This window comes from Balaenoptera physalus (genome assembly GCF_965194825.1).
Source record: "Balaenoptera physalus genome assembly, chromosome: 20".
Classification (NCBI taxonomy): domain Eukaryota; kingdom Metazoa; phylum Chordata; class Mammalia; order Artiodactyla; family Balaenopteridae; genus Balaenoptera; species Balaenoptera physalus.
In genome coordinates, this window is record NC_138901.1 from 49,995,832 (window position 1) to 50,016,447 (window position 20,616).

At 35.7% G+C, this 20,616-nt stretch overlaps 1 protein-coding gene across 3 annotated transcripts in view; it reads left to right on the forward strand.

Moving 5' to 3' along the window:
- Positions 1-20,244, forward strand: part of NSRP1 (nuclear speckle splicing regulatory protein 1) — a 60,420-nt gene extending 40,176 nt beyond the window's left edge. For all 3 annotated transcript variants that reach the window (XM_082443522.1, XM_082443524.1, XM_082443523.1), the window contains 5 exons: positions 3,877-3,933; positions 14,539-14,667; positions 15,580-15,787; positions 16,620-16,728; positions 18,679-20,244. In XM_082443522.1, the coding sequence (XP_082299648.1) occupies positions 3,877-3,933; positions 14,539-14,667; positions 15,580-15,787; positions 16,620-16,728; positions 18,679-19,717 (1,542 nt within the window). In that variant the 3' untranslated portion in view covers positions 19,718-20,244. The remainder of the gene's footprint in view (positions 1-3,876; positions 3,934-14,538; positions 14,668-15,579; positions 15,788-16,619; positions 16,729-18,678) is intronic.
- Positions 20,245-20,616: the final 372 nt, after the last annotated feature.

The following is a 20,616-nucleotide window of genomic DNA, read 5'->3' on the forward strand; positions in this document are numbered from 1 at the left end:
GGAATATTGTGGTGATGTTACAGTTAAGTATCTTGATTGTGGTGACAGTTACACGAAACTATTTATACATGTCATAAAATAGCATAGAGCTATACACATACACAGATTTTGCATGTAAAACTGGTGAAATCTGAATAAGCTTTGTGGTTTATACCAAAGTCTGTTTCCTGGTGTTGGTATTTTACTCGTTATGCAAAATGCTCACATTGCGGGGGGGGGGGGGTGCTGGGTGAAGGACCTTCTTGTACATTTCTTTGCAACTTCCAGTGAATTTATAATTACTTCAAAATAAAGTTTAAAAAAATATATTTCTTTAACAAGAACTCCCACCCCAAACCGGGCAGTTATTAAAGGAGGATGTCCATTCATTTGGTCATTCCTTGCTATCACCTCCCATCATCCAATGATTATTACAGCAGCACAACAGAGGACTCTCTCAAAAAGAAGAGTTCTTTCTAATCTCATGCTTTGGGGCAATGTATTTTCATTTATAGTTGCTTGTAAAACCACTCTTAGTTCTAGAAAACCCATTTCTAGCTCTGCCATAGCTCCCATGGCTAGTAAAGGATTCAAATGTTTGCATCCTCTATTTTCCTGTGTTTTGGTGTACTCAGTATGAAACCTTAAGGAATCTTAACACACAAAAGAAAACATGTACAGCCTTTTAAATATTCAACAGGATAGACTCTTCTATTTCAGTAGATGCAAATTGAATCATATTGTCCAACTTCAAGTAAGCCAATCTTATGTTTATTAAACACACTGATAAATATACTATAAAGTGGAACATAGTGTACATGCTTTTCTGGTGAACACTTTGGTTTAACTGTAATACTCCAAGGGAAAAAAACTTATAACTACTGTTTTCACATAACTTAATTTTAATTTGTTTAAGTATAAACATTTCTTCAGCCCAAAATGTTCTTAAATACGAGCATAGTAATAATAATGGTAGTAATGATAGCTAACCTTTACTGAGCACTTGCATAAGCCACATACTTGTCAAGTACTTTTTACATGTTATCTCATTTAATCCTCAAAACAACCTAGTGAGATAGGTACTATTATATAGATGAATAACATATCTGAAATAATACAGCTAGTAAGAGAGAGGGAATAGTTTGAAAGTCAGTCATATTCCTGAGCCTACACTTTTGACCGTTATTCTGTACTTCCCCCTTATGCCATGCAGTATAGGAACTCTAAAAGTTAGAGGCTGACATGTTGGCAGTTATTACATATTTTAGTTTTGTTTTATTCATAGGGCACATGTATGAAATCTGTTTCTTGCTGAGTTCAATAAGGTGAAACCTTCCCTGACTTATGCAGGACAACCTGCTTTTCTCATTTTTTTCTTCTCTTGCATATCCTTTTTCATGGAAACCAGACTAAATTAAAAGTTGTCTTAACATTTGTATTGGTATTTTAATTTAAGGATATCTCTTAAAACTTAGAAAGACTTGACCTTTAAAATATAAAATCTTATTGCTCTTGTGTTTAATTTTACCAGTTATTTTGTCTCCAGTATGAATCTAGACTACAGTTTCTTATGTTTGTTATGTAGAAGATAAAGATTAAAATGTCATTTAATACATTTACTGATTTTTATATAGGATCACTATTACTGAAGCAAAAGTTTTATTGCTACTATTTTCATTTTTAGTTTTTTGTGTGTATGTATTTAAACAGGTTGTTGACATTTTAGCCATCACCACTAATAATCATTGTTAGAGTTCCTTTAGCTAGAAAACTGAGACATGAACTTCAAAAGGAGACAGTCCTCCCTGAGTTTTTCACCGTAGGTTCAGAATTACCTCTTTATCCACTGATGCTCTTGGAATTCCAGGGATATAAGTTGGTGGACAGGATCTGTAAAATTACTCTCTCCATATGTTATCAACCCCGTAAGTAATAACAACTGATGTTTTTCAAAGGTCAGACTTCATCCTTCTAAACAGCTATAAGCATGAAAACAAAGTCTCTTGAGATATTTCAAAGTATATATACTTTACATTGGAAGGCCCTTCCCAGTCTGCTTATTCTACATTATATAAAAGTCTAAAAAGTCATAGACTTGTGTTTTGTTTTTTCAAATTCAGTAGTTCAGGTTGAAGCAACCAGTTTGAAAGTAACAGCCTGTGAACTGTGACTGACTGGAGGAGAGGTGGGAAAAAGTAATAAAAATAAGTAAAAGTCCAGCATTTGGGGATTTACTCTTTTAGTCAATCCTGAGGACATTACTGACTCAATGATCAAGAAAAATATATTTAGTATACACTAATTAGAAAGACTGAGACATAAAAATGCATTGGAGGGAATTCGCTGGTGGTCCAGTGGTTAGGACTTGGTGCTTCCACTGGTGGGGCGCGGGCTTGATCCCTGCTCGGGGAACTAAAATCCCACAAGCCGTGAAAAAACAAACAAACAAACAAAATGCATTAGAATTTCATGAGATATACTTACTAGAATATTTAATATTTTCATGTTTAAAATTTATATTCTAATGAGTGAAAAATGTGTCATATTACATAACAGGGACATTTGAATTAAATGAGTAATACATGTAATACACAAGTAATAAACTTAGCATGATAGCACCTGGCTCTATAGATGTTAGCTACTATTATTATTTTTGTTATCAACATCTCTTCCTCTAGTTGGAGTCAATTTACTGTCACCTAAAGTAAAACTTAGTCTCTGCCTGTACACTTCTTTTAATTTATTAAGTAAGTATTCTGTTATTATTGTCTGGCTTTTGTGTGTTAACTTTATTCATCTGCATGGTCATAGAAAACTAGAAATAGGTTTATTTTGTTCTGTTTGTTGCCATGGAAAACAAAGGATGCACCAGTTGATACTATACAGCTGGAAATAGCAAATGTCAATAGGCTAGAGAACTATAATTCATTAGTAGTCTTTTTTTTTTAAGGTATAATTTACACACCATAAAATGCACCCCTTTAGTGTGTACATTTCATTGTTGGTTAGTATATTTACAAGGCCTTATACTTTTAAGGGAACAGTTTTTCCTAAGTATTCTAATTATATTTCTTTTCTTAGCTGCAAGTCTTTACTTTTGCCCATGTGGTTACTACTTTCTGTACTCTTCTTGTCTTCTCTGAAATTCCTTTTGATTGAGGTCTAATGTCATATCTCTTTTGGGAAGGCTTTCTTGATTCCTTATACATTTAGTCTCCTGCTCTGTTCTCCTGCAGCCCTTTTTTTATCCCTTTGTTATATTGCCTGTCACATTTATATTGTGATTATCTCTTTTAGTTATTTGTCTTCCCTTTCAGACCATTTATCTCTCAAGCACAGAGACTGTTCTTGTTTTTCTGCTGTCTTCAGGAGCTAGAACAATGCCTGTTATGGTATGCTTTTCAGTACATATTTATTGAATGATAATAACGACAGATAGTCCTGGCTGTCCCTGAGCCTTCAGCATGTACTAAGAGTTTGATATACTATATTCAGTGGTGAATATTAAAATAATGTGCTTTTTGTTGCTGGGAATCATACCATTTTAGTATTGGAAGGGACCAATTTTCCCACACTCAACACGCGCACATTCACATATGTACACAAAGCAAATTGAAATCCATAGAAGTTTAACAACTTAGTGGTGAAGCTGGAACTGAAAACCCATGTTACCTCATCTTGTCCTGTACCATTTTATTTTCTCTTACACCCTGATGATTTATAATGAAGATTCATTCGTTTCCTAAAGTTTAGGGTGAAGACCTTGAAAATGTTAATTTAATTCATAATATTATCTTTCTATTTTTAACCATAAGTAAGGGACTCGTTGCCAACCAGAATACTGGAAAAGAAGTTGTAAATTGGTTGAAACAGTGACAGCATTTTCCTGTTTTATAGACCTCCGTGAGTGAAAGCCTTCAGAGAGAAGCTGCTAAGAAGCAAGCAATGAAACAGGTAAGGTAGAAGGGTGAATTAAATGCATCTGGTGAAGTAAGTAGTTCAGCTCACATTTTAAAGTATCAGTTTTGGTGTCTAGGTACCTGAGACTAAAAAGAGTAAGGGTGTATAAGGAAAAATTTTATCTTGACACTTGTTTTCTGAAAATGTATAAGATGTTTCTTGATTTACATAGATTTCAGATTTCTTGTATAAATTTTAAAGGAGCAAAACACAGGGAAGAATTAGCTCCTTATTGCTGTGTTGTAGATTAAACCCATTTCTGCTTTCAGATGACTTAGTCTGACGATGGATTACATGGTTTAATAACTCCTGCTAATGACATTACTTGCTAAAAAAAAAAACAAAAGATCAACCAAAATGATTTTTTTAAAAAATAAATTTGTTTATTTATTTATTTAGTTATTTTTTGGCTGCGTTGGGTCTTTGTGTACGGGCTTTCTCTGGTTGTGGCAAGCGGGGGCTACTCTTCGTTGTGGTGCGCAGGCTTCTCATTGTGGTGGCTTCTCTTGTTGTGGAGCACGGGCTCTAGGCATGTGGGCTTCAGTAGTTGTGGCACGTGGGCTCAGTAGTTATGACTTGTGGGCTCTAGAGCGCAGGCTCAGTAGCTGTGGCACACAGGCTTAGTTGCTCCACGGCATGTGGGATCTTCCCTGGCCAGGGCTCGAACCCATGTCCCCTTCCTTGGCAGGCAGATTCTCAACCACTGCGCCACCAGGGAAGCCCCAACCAAAATGATTTTACAGTTTTATAATTATTTCAAACTCATCTAGCAAGGAAGGGGAATATCAGGTGATTTTCGGTAGACTTGCTAGCACCTTATATTTATGTATACTGTATAGTATTTCCAAGTACTTTTATACATACATTATCTTTTTAAAATTCTCACAAACCTGCCCGTGGTCCTGATAAGGAAGTTTGAAACTTCAAAAGGATGTTACCCCTCATGATCACGCAGCTCATTACAGAACTAGGCCTGGAGGTTTAGTAATTTTTCTCCTACTGTACCAGTGTATTTTAGATTTAGCTGCAGTAGAAAATAATGAAATTAAACAATGGCAAAGTACCTTTCTTTTCAATTTTAATTCCTTTTCCTCCACATTTTCTTTAATTTTTGGCACCTGTTTTTCCCTTGTGTATCTAGAATCCTGCATAAGGATAAATTTGTTAAGCACTTTCTATGAGCCAGACATTATGGCAACTCCTTTCTAAGAGTTATCTTTAATTCTTACAGCAGTCCTATTTTAGGATAATTGCTCTTATAATCTCTATTTTGTAGTTGAGGAAATGAAGGCAAAAAAGATTTATGTGACTTTGATGAGATCTCATAGTTAGTAAATGGTCAAGTTGTGTTCAAACCCAGGCAGTGAAATTGCAGAGCCCAAGCTTTTAGCCACTGTGTTTTACTGCCTCCTTGGGGAATGGGCACAGAATTATGTTTTTAGTTACTTTAAGATAATATCTTAGTGTCATATGAGATATAACATGTAACTTAGCAGCCTCAAAATGATTTAATATACACATAACATTAAAAACTTTGACTCTTTAGCATAAGTGTTGGAGTGCTTTGAATTAGAATTTTAGAGCTCAGAATTTTAGAGAGACTATCAAGTTCAGTTTCTTCACTATATGGATGAGAGAATTAGTTCTAGAGAGTCTGGTGACTTCTCCAAGTCATGTAGGTATCTTGTTTTCTAGTGTTCTTTTTTGCTGCCTTTTTTTTTTTTAAATTAATTAATTAATTTGATTGACCCGGCTCCTTAGTTGCAACATGCATGTGGGATCTAGCTCCCTGACCAGGGATCGAACCAGGGCCACCCCCTGCACTGGGAGCGTGGAGTCCCAACCACTGTGCCACCAGGGAAGTCCCTGTGTTGCCTTTTCTTATTCACTTAAAGCATAAGTCCCAAATCTAATTTTATTCTTAACTCTGGCTTGTTCAAATCCACTTTTTCTGATAGTGGGACTTTTTCATAATTTGCCTGGAAATTGGGGATGCTGCTACAGCTCTTCTACCTCTCACCTGCCTGCTGCTGCTATACTACCTTTCACCTTATTTTCCCCACTAGAATGATTCAACTCTTGTCTTCTGCTTTAATCTCAAACTAACTTTTATCATGAAGAATACCACCTTGATTGCATTTACTAAATCTAAGAGAAAATACTCTTAGAAATGGGGTACTTTATCTGTTAGACCTTTCTTCTTTTCTTTTCTTTCCTCTTTAAAATTTTTTTTTATTTTTTATTTATTTATCTTTGGCTGCGTTGGGTCTCCGCTGCTGTGCACAGGCTTTCTCCAGCTGCGGCGAACGAGGGCACCCCCCACCGCAATGCGCAGGCCTCTCACTGCAGTAGCCTCTCCCGTCGTGGAGCACAGGCTCCGGGCGCGTGGGCCTCAGTAGCCGTGGCACACCACAGTAGCAGTTGTGGCGCACAGGCTCAGTAGTTGTGGTACATGGGCTTAGTTGCTCCGCGGCATGTGGGATCCTCCTGGACCAGGGCTCGAACCCATGTCCCCTGCATCAGCAGGCGGACTCCCAACCACTGTGCCACCAGGGAAGTCCTTCTTTTCTCTTCTCTTTTTTTTTTTTCTTTTGTTTTCTTTTCTCCCCTTCCATTCTCTCCCCTCTTCTCCTCTCCCATCAGTTTTTTTATCTGGCCATCAGGTGCACAGAACTGATGTTGTCAATGTTATTATCTTATTCCCTATTTCACTGGAAAAACTTTTAATATGTCATCATTAAAATAATATTTCCTGTAGGTCTTTGGTAGATATCTGTTTTCAAGCTAAGGAAGTTCTTTTCTGGTCTTGGTTTGAGGTTTTGTTTGTTGTTGTGTTTTATTTTTTGAAAGTCATGAGTGAACTATATTCATACCAGTAAAGATCAATTTAACTTTAGAAAATCAGTAATGATCACTTCACGTAAATGATATAAACACAACATAGGTATAGAGTATTCTTTTTATGTTCCATTGCATTTGGTTTACTAAAATTTCATTAAGGATATTTGTTTTAAGTGTTAAGGAGTTTTTTTTTTTTTTTAATCATCGGTGAGATTGGCCTGTGATTTTCCTTTTCTTCCACTGTAATTATCCAGATTGAAAGAGATATAAAAGTCTGACAGTCCCAAGATTTAGTGGGATAAGTTTGTTTCTACTTCATTACTTTCTGTCCTGACAAATTAGTGTTTTCTACATTCTGCTTTCTTTGGGTTTATTTTGTTATTTTTCTTACTTTTGAAATGAGTGCATAGCTGTTTTCAGAAGCCCTTTCTCTTTTCTAATGTGTTTAAAGCTATACATTTTCCTCTAAGCACTGGTATAGCTGTGCTTATCTCACAAATTTTTGGTTAAGTAGTACTTCTTATTCAGTTAAAAATATTTTCTAATTTCTGTTATGATTTCTTCTTTGATCTGTGGGTTATTTAGAACTTAATTTTTAAACATATAGGGGTTTTTTGTTTCCTTTTTGTTATTGATTTTTAACATGATTTCTTTGTGTTCCAGGATGATGCATTGTATTGTTTCATGTCTTTAAAAAATGTGTTGAGATTAACTGTGTGGTCCAGTAGTTTTGAATAAATATTCCTTTGATGCTTGAAAAAATATTCTAAATGGTTTTTTTGGCCAGTTGTGTGAATCCATATATATTCATACTAATTTTTTTGGTCTCTTAATTACTGAGAGGCATATGTTAAAATCCCCTATTATAGTTTTGGACTTGTCAGTTTTTCCTTAGATTTCTGTTCAGTTTTTACTTTATATATTTTGGGACTTAGGTTAATTAACAGTACCCTGTATCTACACATATGCCCTCTTGCCGCTCTCCAAATATACAAAAAAGCAAGTTATCAATTTAAAACAATTTAGTGTCCTGTTTCCCTTGCTTTTTGTTGGTGTGATGGTGATGATTTCTTGGATTCCATGTTTTCCTCGTCTGAGTTTTCCAGGTTGGTTTTGGGGAAGGAGTAGCAGTGCTAATTCACCATGTAGGCAGGAGAATCATTGTTGCTCTGAGGTTAAAGTAAATGTTGAAATGTTTAAAAAAATAATTATTTTTTAATATCTTAAGCAATATTCCAGAAAAGAAGTTTTTAATTTGGCATGTACATCATTCCAGTCTAATTGTTGATATGTAAAAACCTGAGAATATCAGGTCAGTTCTTTGAATAATTTATACTATCACCCTATCACTTAAAAGGATCACTTTTATGTTCCACATTGCATTAGGCAATGTACCAATTAAAGAAGAAGTTAAAATGTGTGCTCTCTGTACCTCAGGAACTTACAAGTTGGGACAAGAGGCCAAGATTTGTGAAATAATTAGAAAGTAATAACATCAGGAGTATTCTTAGGAACTATATATTGCAGTACAGAATGTGCCATCAGACTTCAAAAGAAAGACCTCATTGCGGGTAAAAGCCCTCAGAGGTGGCCTCGTTTAAGAGGTAGGGGTGAGCTGGCCTGAAACTCTAGATAAGATTTTGATGGCCTGAAAGCAGGAGGAGGAACATTAAAGTATTTCCCCAGAGAGGACCTACAAACAGCCAGAAAACAATTAGCAAGATGGCAATAAGTACATACATATCAATAATTACTTTAAAGGTAAATGGACCAAATTCTCCAATCAAAAGACGTACAATGGCTGAATGGGTGAAAAAACAAGACTCATCTATATACTGTATACAAGAGACTTACCTCAGATGTAGGGACACGCACAGACTGAAAGTGAAGGGATGGAAAAAGATATTTCATGCAAATGGAAACTAAAAGAAAGGTGGGGATAGTAATATCAGACAAAATATACTTTAAAACAGAGACTTTAATAAAAGACAAAGATGGGCATTACATAATGATATAGGGATCAGTCCAACAAAAGATATAACACTTGTAAATTTTTGTGCACCCAACATAGGAGCACCTAAATATATAAAGCAAACATTAACAGACCTAAAGGGAGAAATCGACAGCAATACAATAATAGCAGGGGACTTTAGTACCCCACTTATATCAATGGGTAGATCATCCAGACAGAAAATCAGTAAGGAAACATTGGCCTTAAATGACACATTAGACTGGATGGACTTAATAGATAGATACAGAATATTCCATCCAAAAGCAACAGAATACACATTCTTCCCAAGTGCTCATGGACCATTCTCTAGGATAGAACATATGCTAGGCCACAACACAAGTCTTAATCAATTTAAAAAGATTGAAATCATATCAAACATCATTCCAACCACAGTGGTATGAAACTAGAAATTACAAGGAGAAAACTGGAAAAAAATCACAAATATGTGGAGATTAAACAACATGCTACTGAGCAACCAATAGGGCAATGAAGATATCAAAGGAGAAATAAAAAATACCTTGAGACAAAAGACAGTGGAAATACAGCATACCAAAATCTGTGGGATACAGCAAAAACAGTTCTAAGACGGGTGTTTAAAGCAATACAGGCCTGCCTCAAGAAACAAAAATCTGAAATCTAAAAGAACTAGAAAAGAACAAATGAAGCCCAAAGTTAGCGGAAGGAAGGCAATAGTAAAAATTAGAGCAGAAATAGGCACTAAGGGACTTTCCTGGTGGTGCAGTGGTTAAGAATCCACCTGCCAATGCAGGGGACACGGGTTCGAGCCCTGGTCCAGGAAGATCCCACATGCTGCGGAGCAACTGAGCCCGTGCGCCACAACTACTGACCCTGCGCTCTAGAGCCCGTGAGCCACAACTACTGAAGCCCGCGTGCCTAGAGCTCATGCTCCGCAACAAGAGAAGCCACCGCAATGAGAAGCCCACGCACCGCAATGAAGAGTAGCCCCCGCTCACCGCAACTAGAGAAAGCCTACGTGCAGCAATGAAGACCCAATACAGCCAAAAATAAATAAATAAATAAATAATAAAAATTTATTAAAAAAGAAGTAGGCACTAAAAAGACAATAGAAAAGATCAGTGAACTGAAGAGCTGGTTCTTTGAAGAGATAAAATTGACAGACCTTTAGTTAGGCTCACTAAGAAAAAGGGCTCAAATAAATAAAATCAGAAATGAAAGAGGAGAAATTACAACTGATACCAAAGAAATACAGAGGATCGTAAGAGAAAATGAATAATTATATGCCAGCAAATTGGACAACCTAGAAGAAATGGATAAATTCCTAGAAACATACAATCTTCCAAGACTGAATCATGGGAAAATAGAAAATCTGAATAGACTGATTACTAGTAAGGAGTTCAACCAGTAATCAACTCCCAACAAACAAAAGTCCAGGACCAGGCTTCACTGGTGAATTCTACCAAATATTTAAAGAAGATTTAATACCAATCCTTCTCAAACTCTTCTAGAAAACAGAAGAGGGGGGCCTTGTACAGTGGCAGTATCACAGCCAATGAGGTTTATCCGAGGTGTGATTATTGCTAATTGAAAACTTTTCCCTATACCTTTCCATGACGACTTGAAATATTGTCGGCACTGGCAATTTTTGACAGTCTCTGCAGAGACTGCATAATAAAATTTTTAAAAAAAGAAAGAGGAGGGAACTTTTCCAAACTTATTTTATGGAGCAGCATTATTCTGATACCAAAACCAGTCAAGGACCGCACAAGAAAAGAAAATTATGGACCAATATCCCTGATAAACATAGATGCAAAAATCCTCAACAGAATATTAGTAAACTAAATTCAATAATACATTAAAAGGAGCATATGTCATAATCAAGTGGGATTTATTCCAAGGATATCAGGATAGTTTAACACCCACAAATCAATGTAATACACCACATTAATAAAATGAAGGACAGAAATCAATGATTATCTCAATAGATGCAGAAAAAGCATTTGTTGAAATGCAACATTACATTTATGATGAAAACTCTCAACAAAGTGGATATGCATGGAGCATACCTCAACATAGTAAAGTCCATATATGACAAGCCAACCACTAGCATCATACTTAATGGTGAAAAGCTGAAACCTTTTCCCTTAAAATCAGGAAGAAGACAAGGATGCCCACTCTTGCCACTTCTCTTCAACATAGTATTGGAAGTCCTAGCCACAGCAGTTAGGCAAGAAAAAGAAATAAAAGTCATCCAAATTGGAAAGGAAGAAGTAAAACTATTAATATTTGCAAATGACATGATTTTATATATGGAAAACTATAAAGACTCTGCCCAAAAAAACTGTTAGAATTAATAAATGAGTTCAGTAAAGTTGCAGGATACAAAATTAATATACAGAAATCTGTTGTTTTTATATACTATCAATGAACTATCAAAAATCATGAAAACAATCTCATTTACAGTTGCATCAAAGAGAATAAAATTCTAGGAATAAATTTAGCCAAGGAAGTGAAAGACCTGTACATGGCAAACCATAAAACATTGATGAAAGAAATTGAAGAAGACAAAAATAAATGGAAAGATTCCATGCTCATGAATTGGAAGACTTAATTTTGATTAAATGTTCATATTACCCAAAGCAGTGTACAGATTTAGTGCATTCCCTTTCAAAATTCCAAGGGCATTTTTCATAGAAATGGAACAATCCATCCTAAAATTTGTGTGGAACCATGAAGATTTCGACTAGCCAAAGCAATCTGGAGAAAGAACAACAAAACAAGAGGTGTCACACTCCCTGATTTCAAACTATATTGCAAAGCTGTAGTAATCAAAACAATATGGTATTGGCATAAAAACAGACACATAGGTCATGGGACAGAATAGAGAGCCCATAAATAAACCCATGCATATGTAGTCAATCAATTTATGATAAAGGAGGGAAGAATGTACAATGGGGAAAGGACAGTCTCTTCAACACATCGTATTGGGAACACTGGACAGCCACATGTGACAGAATGAAACTGGACCACTAGTGTACAGCATGCACAAAAATTAACTCAAAATTGATTAAAGACTTGAATGTAAGACCTGAAACCATAAAACTTCCAGAAGAAAACATAGGTGGTAAGTTTCTTGACATCATTCTTGGTGATATTTTTTTGATCTGACTCCAAAGGCAACGAGCACAAAAGCAAAAATAAACAAATGGAACTACGTCAAACTAAAAAGCTCTGCACAGTGAAGGAAACCATCAACAAAATAAAAAGGCATCCTACTGAACATGAGAAGATGCTTGCAAGTCATATATCTGATAAAGGGTTGATATCCAAAATACATAAAGAACTCATACAGCTCAAAAACAAAAAACAATCCAATTAAAAATGGGCAGATACATGTATAGCTGATAAACTTTGCTGTATAGCAGAAACTAACGCAATGTAAATCAACTATACTCCAATAAAAATTAATTTAAGAAAAAAAATTGGGCAGAGGATCTAAGTAGACATTTTTCCAGAGAAGACATACAGATGGCCAACAAGCACTTGAAAAGATGTTCAACAGCACTAATCATCAGGGAAATAATAATCAAAACCACAATGAGATATCACATCACACCTGTCAGAATGACTTACCAAAAAGACAACATATAACAGGTGTTGGCAAAGACGTGGAGAAAAGGGAACCCTCATGCACTGTTGGTGGGAATGTACATTGGTACAGCCAGTTTGGAAGATGGTGTCGAGGGTCCTCAAAAATTAAAAATAGAGCTACCATATGATCCAGCAATTCCACCTCTGTGTATTTATCCAAAGAAAATGAAAATATTAATTCAGAAAGATACATGCACCCCTGTGTTCATTGCACCATTATTTATAATGGCCAGGATATGGTAACAACCTAAGGGTCCATTGACGGGTGAATGGATAAAGTATTCCATGCCACACAAATGGAATATTACTCAGCCATTAAAAAAAAAAAAAAGAAATCTTGCCATTTGCAACAACATGGATGGACCTTGAGGATATCGTGCTAATAAGTGAAATAAGTCAGAGAAAGACAAATACCATATGATTTCACTTATATGTGGACTCTAAAAAACAAAATGATCAAACAAAACAAAACTCAGAAAAGATTTATGGTTGCCAGAGGGGAGGGGGATGGGGGGGTTGGTGAAATCAATGAAGGGGATCAAGAAATACAAAATTCGGGGCTTCCCTGGGGGCGCAGTGGTTGGGAGTCCGCCTGCCAATGCAGGGGACATGGGTTCGAGCCCTGGTCCAGGAAGATCCCACATGCCACAGAGCAACTAAGCCCATGCATCACAACTACTGGGCTTGTGCTCTGGAGCCCGCGAGCCACAAGTGCTGAGGCCCACGCACCTGGAGCCCATGCTCCGCAACGGGAGAAGCCACCGCAGTGAGAAGCCTGTGCACTGCAGCGGGGAGTGGCCCCCACTCGCTGCAACTAGAGAAAGCCTGCGCAGCAACAAGGACCCAACGCAGCCAAAAATAAATAAAATAAATAAATGTATTAAAAAAAGAGAAAAAAATACAAAATTCAAGTTATAAAGTAAATAAGTCATGGCGATGTAATGTACAGCATGGTGACTATAGTCAGTAATATTGTATGCAGATTTGAAAATTGCTAAGGAAGTAAATCTTAGAAGTTTTTATCACGAGGGGAAAATTTTTGGTAACTTTGTATAGTGACAGATGGTAACTAGAGTTACTGTGGTGATCATTTCACAATGTATACAAATGTCAAATCATAATGTAAGTTATACTTCAATGAAAATAAATATTTCCTTATAATTATTATTATTATTAATTTTGGGGGGGGCTGCGTTGGGTCTTCTTCATTGCTGTGCACGGGCTTTCTCTAGTTGCGGCAAGTGGGGGCTACTCTTTGTTGCAATGCATAGGCTTCTCACTGTGGTGGCTTCTCTTGTTGCAGAGCACAGGCTCTACGCGTGGGCTTCAGTAGTAGCAGCACGCGGGCTCCGTAGTTGTGGCACGTGAGCCCTAGAGTGTGCGGGCTTCAGTAGTTGAGGCACGTGGGCTCAGTAGTTGTGGTGCGTGGGCTCTAGGGCGTGTGGACTTCAGTAGTTGTGGTGCACAGGCTCTAGAGCGCAGGTTCAGTAGTTGTGGCACACGGGCTTAGTTGCTCCGTGGCATGTGGGATCTTCCTGGACCAGGGATTGAACCTGTGTCCCCTGCATTGGCAGGCAGATTCTTAACCACTGTGCCAGTAGGGAAGTCCCTATTAAAATATTTTTATGAAAAACATATCACAGACAAATTTTTTTAAACTACCTGTATTGTAATTTCTGTAGTGAATATACTGCTTATTTTAAATTCTGAAGGTGACATCTCTAAAAATAAAGTATTTTTCAATTACCAAAAAAAAAAAAGGTATTTCCTACCATTTGAAACTTGAACATTTTATTTGGTAACACAAGTAAAAATGATAGGAAAGTTTAATATGTAATATAGGCATCTCAAAATTAAGGTTAGGTGTTTCTAAGTCATACCCTGGTCCTTTTGTAGATAATTCTGTTTATGTACAAGTGAATAGATAATAATGTTTACTGAACACTTAACTCTCTGTCAGGTTCTGTTCTAAGTGCTTTAAGTTTAAAATGTGATTGATACAATTTTTATGATATATTTCTGATTTATGATCCTGTCTCAAAAGAATTACTTAGACTTTTTGTAGTATCTATTAGTTGGCTCATATTTTTGAAACATGTTCAATGTTTTCTTTAAAGACCAAACTGGAAATCCAGAAGGCCCTTGCAGAAGATTCTACTGTATATGAATATGACAGTATTTATGATGAAATGCAGAAAAAAAAGGAAGAAAGTAATCCAAAATTGCTTTTGGGAAAAGACCGAAAGGTTTGTAGCTGAAAATACAAAGTTTCTTTGACCTTGACCTGCATTTTGTATCTTACGCTTATTTCAACATGAGAATGATCTGAGAAACAGCTTTTAGGTATTTGAAGTGTGAAGAACCCCTAGTTCCAGATAGTATGGATTTGGTTGAGAACCTAGGAAACTATATATTTAGTATCCTAACAGGAGCAAGAGAATTATCTAACAATTTTATAAATTTTGTTTTTTTGCTTTAAAACTTTTGCAGATTATTTTTTGAAAGTTTTTCCTAAGGAAGTCTTTGTACTGCTTCTTCTCCTGTTCATGTTTGGTGTCTTATAATTTTTTATTGCTTCCTAGCTGGTAACTGAATCATCTGCGTGTAACATGGTCGTATTTTTAGTTTGAAAAAACAAGTTAGGGTGTGGAGATTGAATGAAATAAGTTCAAATTTTCTATCACTCTTATTCTTTCACAAAGCACAGACTGGTATTTAAGGATCTTTACCTCTTACAGTATCTACAGATAAAGTGGTGCTGTAAAATGATATTAAAGCTGCTATTTTAAATGATTGTATTTCAACTAATGTGAAAAATTAGTCAGAAGCCTTCCTATTCACGTATCTGTTGAAGAAGTAAGACAATACCATTTTGTAAAAAGGGAGAGAAAAACAGTGGGAAAATGACCTATTTAGTTTGAGATTTTTTAAAAATGCCATTTTGAATAATTTTTTGTTTTTATACTTAAATTTCTATTGAAAAGAATTTTATTATCTTGCTAGTAAATTTATATTGAATTTTGAGAAGTTGACAGTCCTATTTATTTGGATTTCTATTTTAATGAATTTCTATAGTAATAAATTCATGATAAAAATAGAATATTAGCAGTTAATTATCTTTGACTCTTTCCTAAATAATCTTACTTTTTTCCCCCTAGCCCAAGTACATTCACAACTTACTAAAAGCAGTTGAGATTAGAAAAAAGGAACAGGAAAAAAGAATGGAAAAGAAAATACAAAGAGAACGAGAAATGGAAAAGGGAGAATTTGATGATAAAGAGGCATTTGTAACATCTGCTTATAAGAAAAAACTGCAAGAGAGAGCTGAAGAGGAAGAAAGAGAAAAGAGGGCTGCTGCACTTGAAGGTGAAATGGAAGAGGGAGAGGAGTAGAAGGAAACAAACAGGAGAGTTCTGCCCTGTGGTTAGCCACTTGCTCGTCACTGAACTTTTAGATTATAATGTTGTCATAATTTATGTATATGAATACAGGGTACAAGATATATGATGTTATGTATATTATAAAACAGGAGATTTTAACTAAAAACACAGTTGCACTCTTAGTAACTATTACTTCTACTGAACTTTTCAATTACATCTCACTTTGTTGCTTAAAACTATGGTTATCACAAGTCATTGCCTTAGAAAATGATTTCAAATGTAAAAACATCGATTACAAGGCATGGAAAGTATGACATTTGTCAAAAGCAGTATAAACTGAGATTGAAATCCTAGAACTAGAGTAACATTGCCCAAGGAGCATTAACTGGGCATTTACAAAAAGAATAACATTAATTCAAAAAAGAACAAAGATGTGCAGAGGCCAAAGAATACCTTAGTGCTTTACTTCATTGCTTTCTACTCCTGGTCGTTTCTCAAGGTCTAAGTAAAATGTGTACTTACAAATAGCTTAATTGGCAAATGCTTATCAACTTTAAGTGGAAGAAAACCAAATGTATAAGGCTTGGTCTAAGCATGTACTATGTGTTCATCTAGAGCACCACTCAGGACCAGATAGTAAATAGAGCTACATTCCAATAAAAATCTATTTACAAAAACAGGCAGCAGGCCGAATTTGGCCTGAAGGCTATATAGATCTAGAGACTAGTTCATACACTGTGTTACATACTCTATGCCTGTGAAACTGAACTGCATTTTGCCTTTTTGAATATATTATTCTCTTGCTTTCATTCTCTTAGCACGTTTGGATGTAACCAAGCAGAGCGATCTCAGTGGATTTTATAGGCACCTATTAAATCAAGCAGTTGGTGAGGAGGAAGTACCTACATGCAGCTTTCGTGAAGCCAGGTGAGATGTGGCATATGGAATATGTAGAAGAAAGATACTGTTCATGATTTGTGATTGTGGGATCATTTTAACTCTCTGGAAGTAGAGGATTGCAGTATTGCATTATTGTGTTGTTAGCCAAACCTGTCCTAATTGAATGAATAACTAGGGATTTACAGTTTTTTAATTAAAAAACGTTTAGTTCAAGTTTATTTTTATTTTATAGTAATTCTACACGCATGTTCAGATAGTATATAAAAAGAGAAGTGTATATATATATTTTTTAACATGTTTATTGGAGTATAATTGCTTTACAATGGTGTGTTAGTTTCTGCTTTATAACAAAGTGAATCAGCTATACATATACATATATCCCCATATCTCCTCCCAAAAAGAGAAGTATATTTTTTTCATAAATAGGACCTAGCCTCCATAAAACATAAGATTCACATAATCAAGGGCTTAGAAATGCATATCCAATATGTAGCCACTAGTTACCTGTAGCTGTTTAAATTTAAATTATATTAAATCTAAAATTTTGGTCACAACAGTCACATTTCAAGTACTCCACTGCCACATTTGGCTAGTGGGTACCATATTGGACAGCACAGATATATAGACATTACTATTTCTGTAGACATTTTTTTTTTCTGGCCATGCTGCACAGCCTGTGGAATCTTAGTTCCCCAACCAGGGATTGAACCTGGGCCCCGGCAGTGAAAGCGCTGAGTCCTAACCACTGGACCGTCAGGGAATTCCCCATTTCTGTAGACATTTCTATTAATACTGGTCTAGAAAGTAAGGATTGGAGGATTTTTGAATAAAATTATAAAATATTATAGGGATGGTGAAATGATTATGGTGTAAGTATATAGCTGAAGATAAAATTTGTCTTAAACTTGTATCTAAGGAAATCATTTTTTGGAATAGAAACATTCAGATAAGAGGGTCTGAGTCTTTGTTGCTAGGGAAGGAGGAGATGCAGGAGAATGGAATTAAGGATGAAGAGAAGGGATTACACCCCAACTACTAGGTTTTGATTGTAAAATTGGTGAGAATTGTGAATCTCAGAAAGCATATTTGAAGACTGAAATTTTTGAATGAAAAATTAGAGTTTCATCTGGAATGTTATGAGGCCAGCTGTGAAACTCCATAATGTCATAGAGTAGTTGCAATTCCCAGAGTCTAATAATAGAATTCCTAACTATTAGTGAGTCCTTTAGCCAAGACACTTTTGCCAGCAATTGCTAGAGAACCATAGTTGTTGCTTTGTTTGGTGAGTAAGTGATTAGTGAGAATAAATGTGCAATGTAAATAAATTAACCATGCTTATTGGCTGGGAAAATGTAGGTGATGTAAACAGTGTTAATGTAACTGATCATAATAGCTGGATTGATTCACATATTTCCATTTTGTTGTAAAAGATGCCAAGGGGTAGAGCAGGATGCTGGTGCCTTTTCAGTCATGAGAGGGATAATTTAGTGATATTTAGAATTAGGTTTTGTCACCATTTTGCTGTGAAAAAATTTATCTTCATCTTCTTCCAGGACTATTTTTAAATATTTTTAAAAATAAAATAAAAATCCAACAAAACCACAACTTGAACCTCATGTTGTAAACTAGTACTTATATTCAGAATATATCTTTTCCCAATTATTCTTTGTCTGTGCTTGGCAAAAATGAAGACCTTGCACAGACCCCTGCCTGAAGGTTCTAGTGGTCCATACAGAAGGGCTGATTTTTACTTTTTCATTTCTACCAATATTGAAAATATTTGGAATGGTTAGAAAATACTAGTTTGCAGATGTTTACAAGGTAAATAGACAGCAGCACCTTTTCGAATTTGGGATAATCAGAAGGTTTATATAGTGTAGGTGTATTGACTTAAGTACTGATGAACTTTATATGAACACTTCATTTATTTACTATAATTGATAATGTATCATTTTCTGTTACATTATTTTTCTTAAGGTCTGGGATAAAAGAAGAGAAATCAAAGGGATATTCTGATGAAGTAAGTTCAGAAAACAGAACACCTCATGAGAACTGCGTTCGCCAAACTGTTGTGAAAGTAGAGGAAAACCCAGATGCAGACAGTGACTTTGATGCTAAGATCAGTGAGGATGATGAAATGGAAGAAGATAATAAAGTGAGCTGCAGAAGGGAAAAGGGCACAGAGACCTTAAAAAATGACTCCAGGCATCACAGGAGTCATACCCACTCACGGTCATCTAGTGAAGAAAGAGAGCATGGTACCAAATACCACACAAAAAGTTCCAAGTCAAGAGGACATGAGAAAAGAGAAGATCAGCACCAAGAGAGACAATCCAGGGAGGACAACTATTACACTGACCGTGATTACCAAAAAGAAAAGAAGGATTCCCATAGGCACAGAGAGGCCAGTTACAGAGATTCACACTGGAAGAGGCATGAACAAGAAGATAGACTGAGGGGAAGAGACCAGAGAGAAAGAAATGATAGGGAATGGAAAAGGGAGAAAGACAGGGAGAAATACCCGTCAAGAGAACAAGAAAGAGACAGACAACGAAATGATTATGACCGACACATTGAGAAAGGAGGAGAGAAGGAAGAGAAAAGCAAAGAAAAGGAAGAGCATATGAAAGCAAGGAAAGAAAGATATGAAAACAGTGATAAATACAGAGATAGAGAAAAACGAGAAGTAAGTGTTCAATCTTCAGAAAGAAATCAAGAAAGGGCAAAGGATAGGTTCCTTAACCAGGAAAGAGCCAATAAAATGAGAAACATGGAAAAGGACAAAGAAAGAAACCCAGAGAAACCCTCTAGTTCTGACACATCACTGGGAGCAAAACACAGAATCACAGAGGAATGCCAAGGGACTGGCAAAGAACAAGAGAGGCCACAGGAGACAGTGAACAAGTTTGCAAAGAGGAGCAACGAAGAAACTGTAATGTCAGCGAGAGACAGATACTTGGCCCGGCAAATGGCACGGGTTAATGCAAAGACATATATTGAGAAAGAAGATGATTGATAACTGCCCCAATAGGAAGACCTGTGGAAGCACAGAAAATTATAATTCCTGGAAAATGTTGAGTGAACACATAAAGGAGTGTGTTAACAGTGGTTGGGAGGGTATTTTAAAATATATTTTCAAAATTCATTTTTGGTTTAGATTTAAGTCAGAAGTCAATCCTTTTATCTTGAATGTTTAACTAAATATATAATATTTACTTATCAATACCACATTCTTGGTTGTATTCAAGCAACCTAAAGAGAGTGCTGAATCCCTGTAGGTACTTAATGAGGAAAATTGGCTCCACTACAACCATTAAAAAATAATTTAAATAACTCTTCTATGTTGCTTTTGTTGCAGGAGCTGTTTGTTTTATAAATGTCATGTTTCAGATTAAAATATGTGGATTTGAACAGAGAATATTGTTTTACTTTATGTTCTAAAATTTGTATTAAAGTGTAAAATACAGATCACACATCTTGTCTAAGCTTTTTAGCCCACAACATACTCACTTAAATGAAAATAAAAATAGTGATATATTTGTATGTTTAATTGATGCTTATATTTTATTTTAAAAATAATGTCATTCATGTCATGCCATAATTTCTCTTTTTTTTTTTTTTTTTTTTTAGTCAACTATAAGTGAACTACACATATTCATAATATTTTTCAATGTGAGTGCCTAAATTGAAATGCTGTTTTGAACACTGACTTCTTAGGGGATTGGTTTTTGCAAACATATTAGCAAAGCAATGATGGGAAAACTCATGCTCCTATCAAAATACCAGTAAGCTGTCTTCACTATCAAACAGTTTCATCACATTGGTCTTTTCCAACCACAAAAAAAAAAAGACATCTGGGAAGAGAGAAATTACCTCTCCAGATTGAGCCCCAAGGAGGCATTTGCTTTCATATTT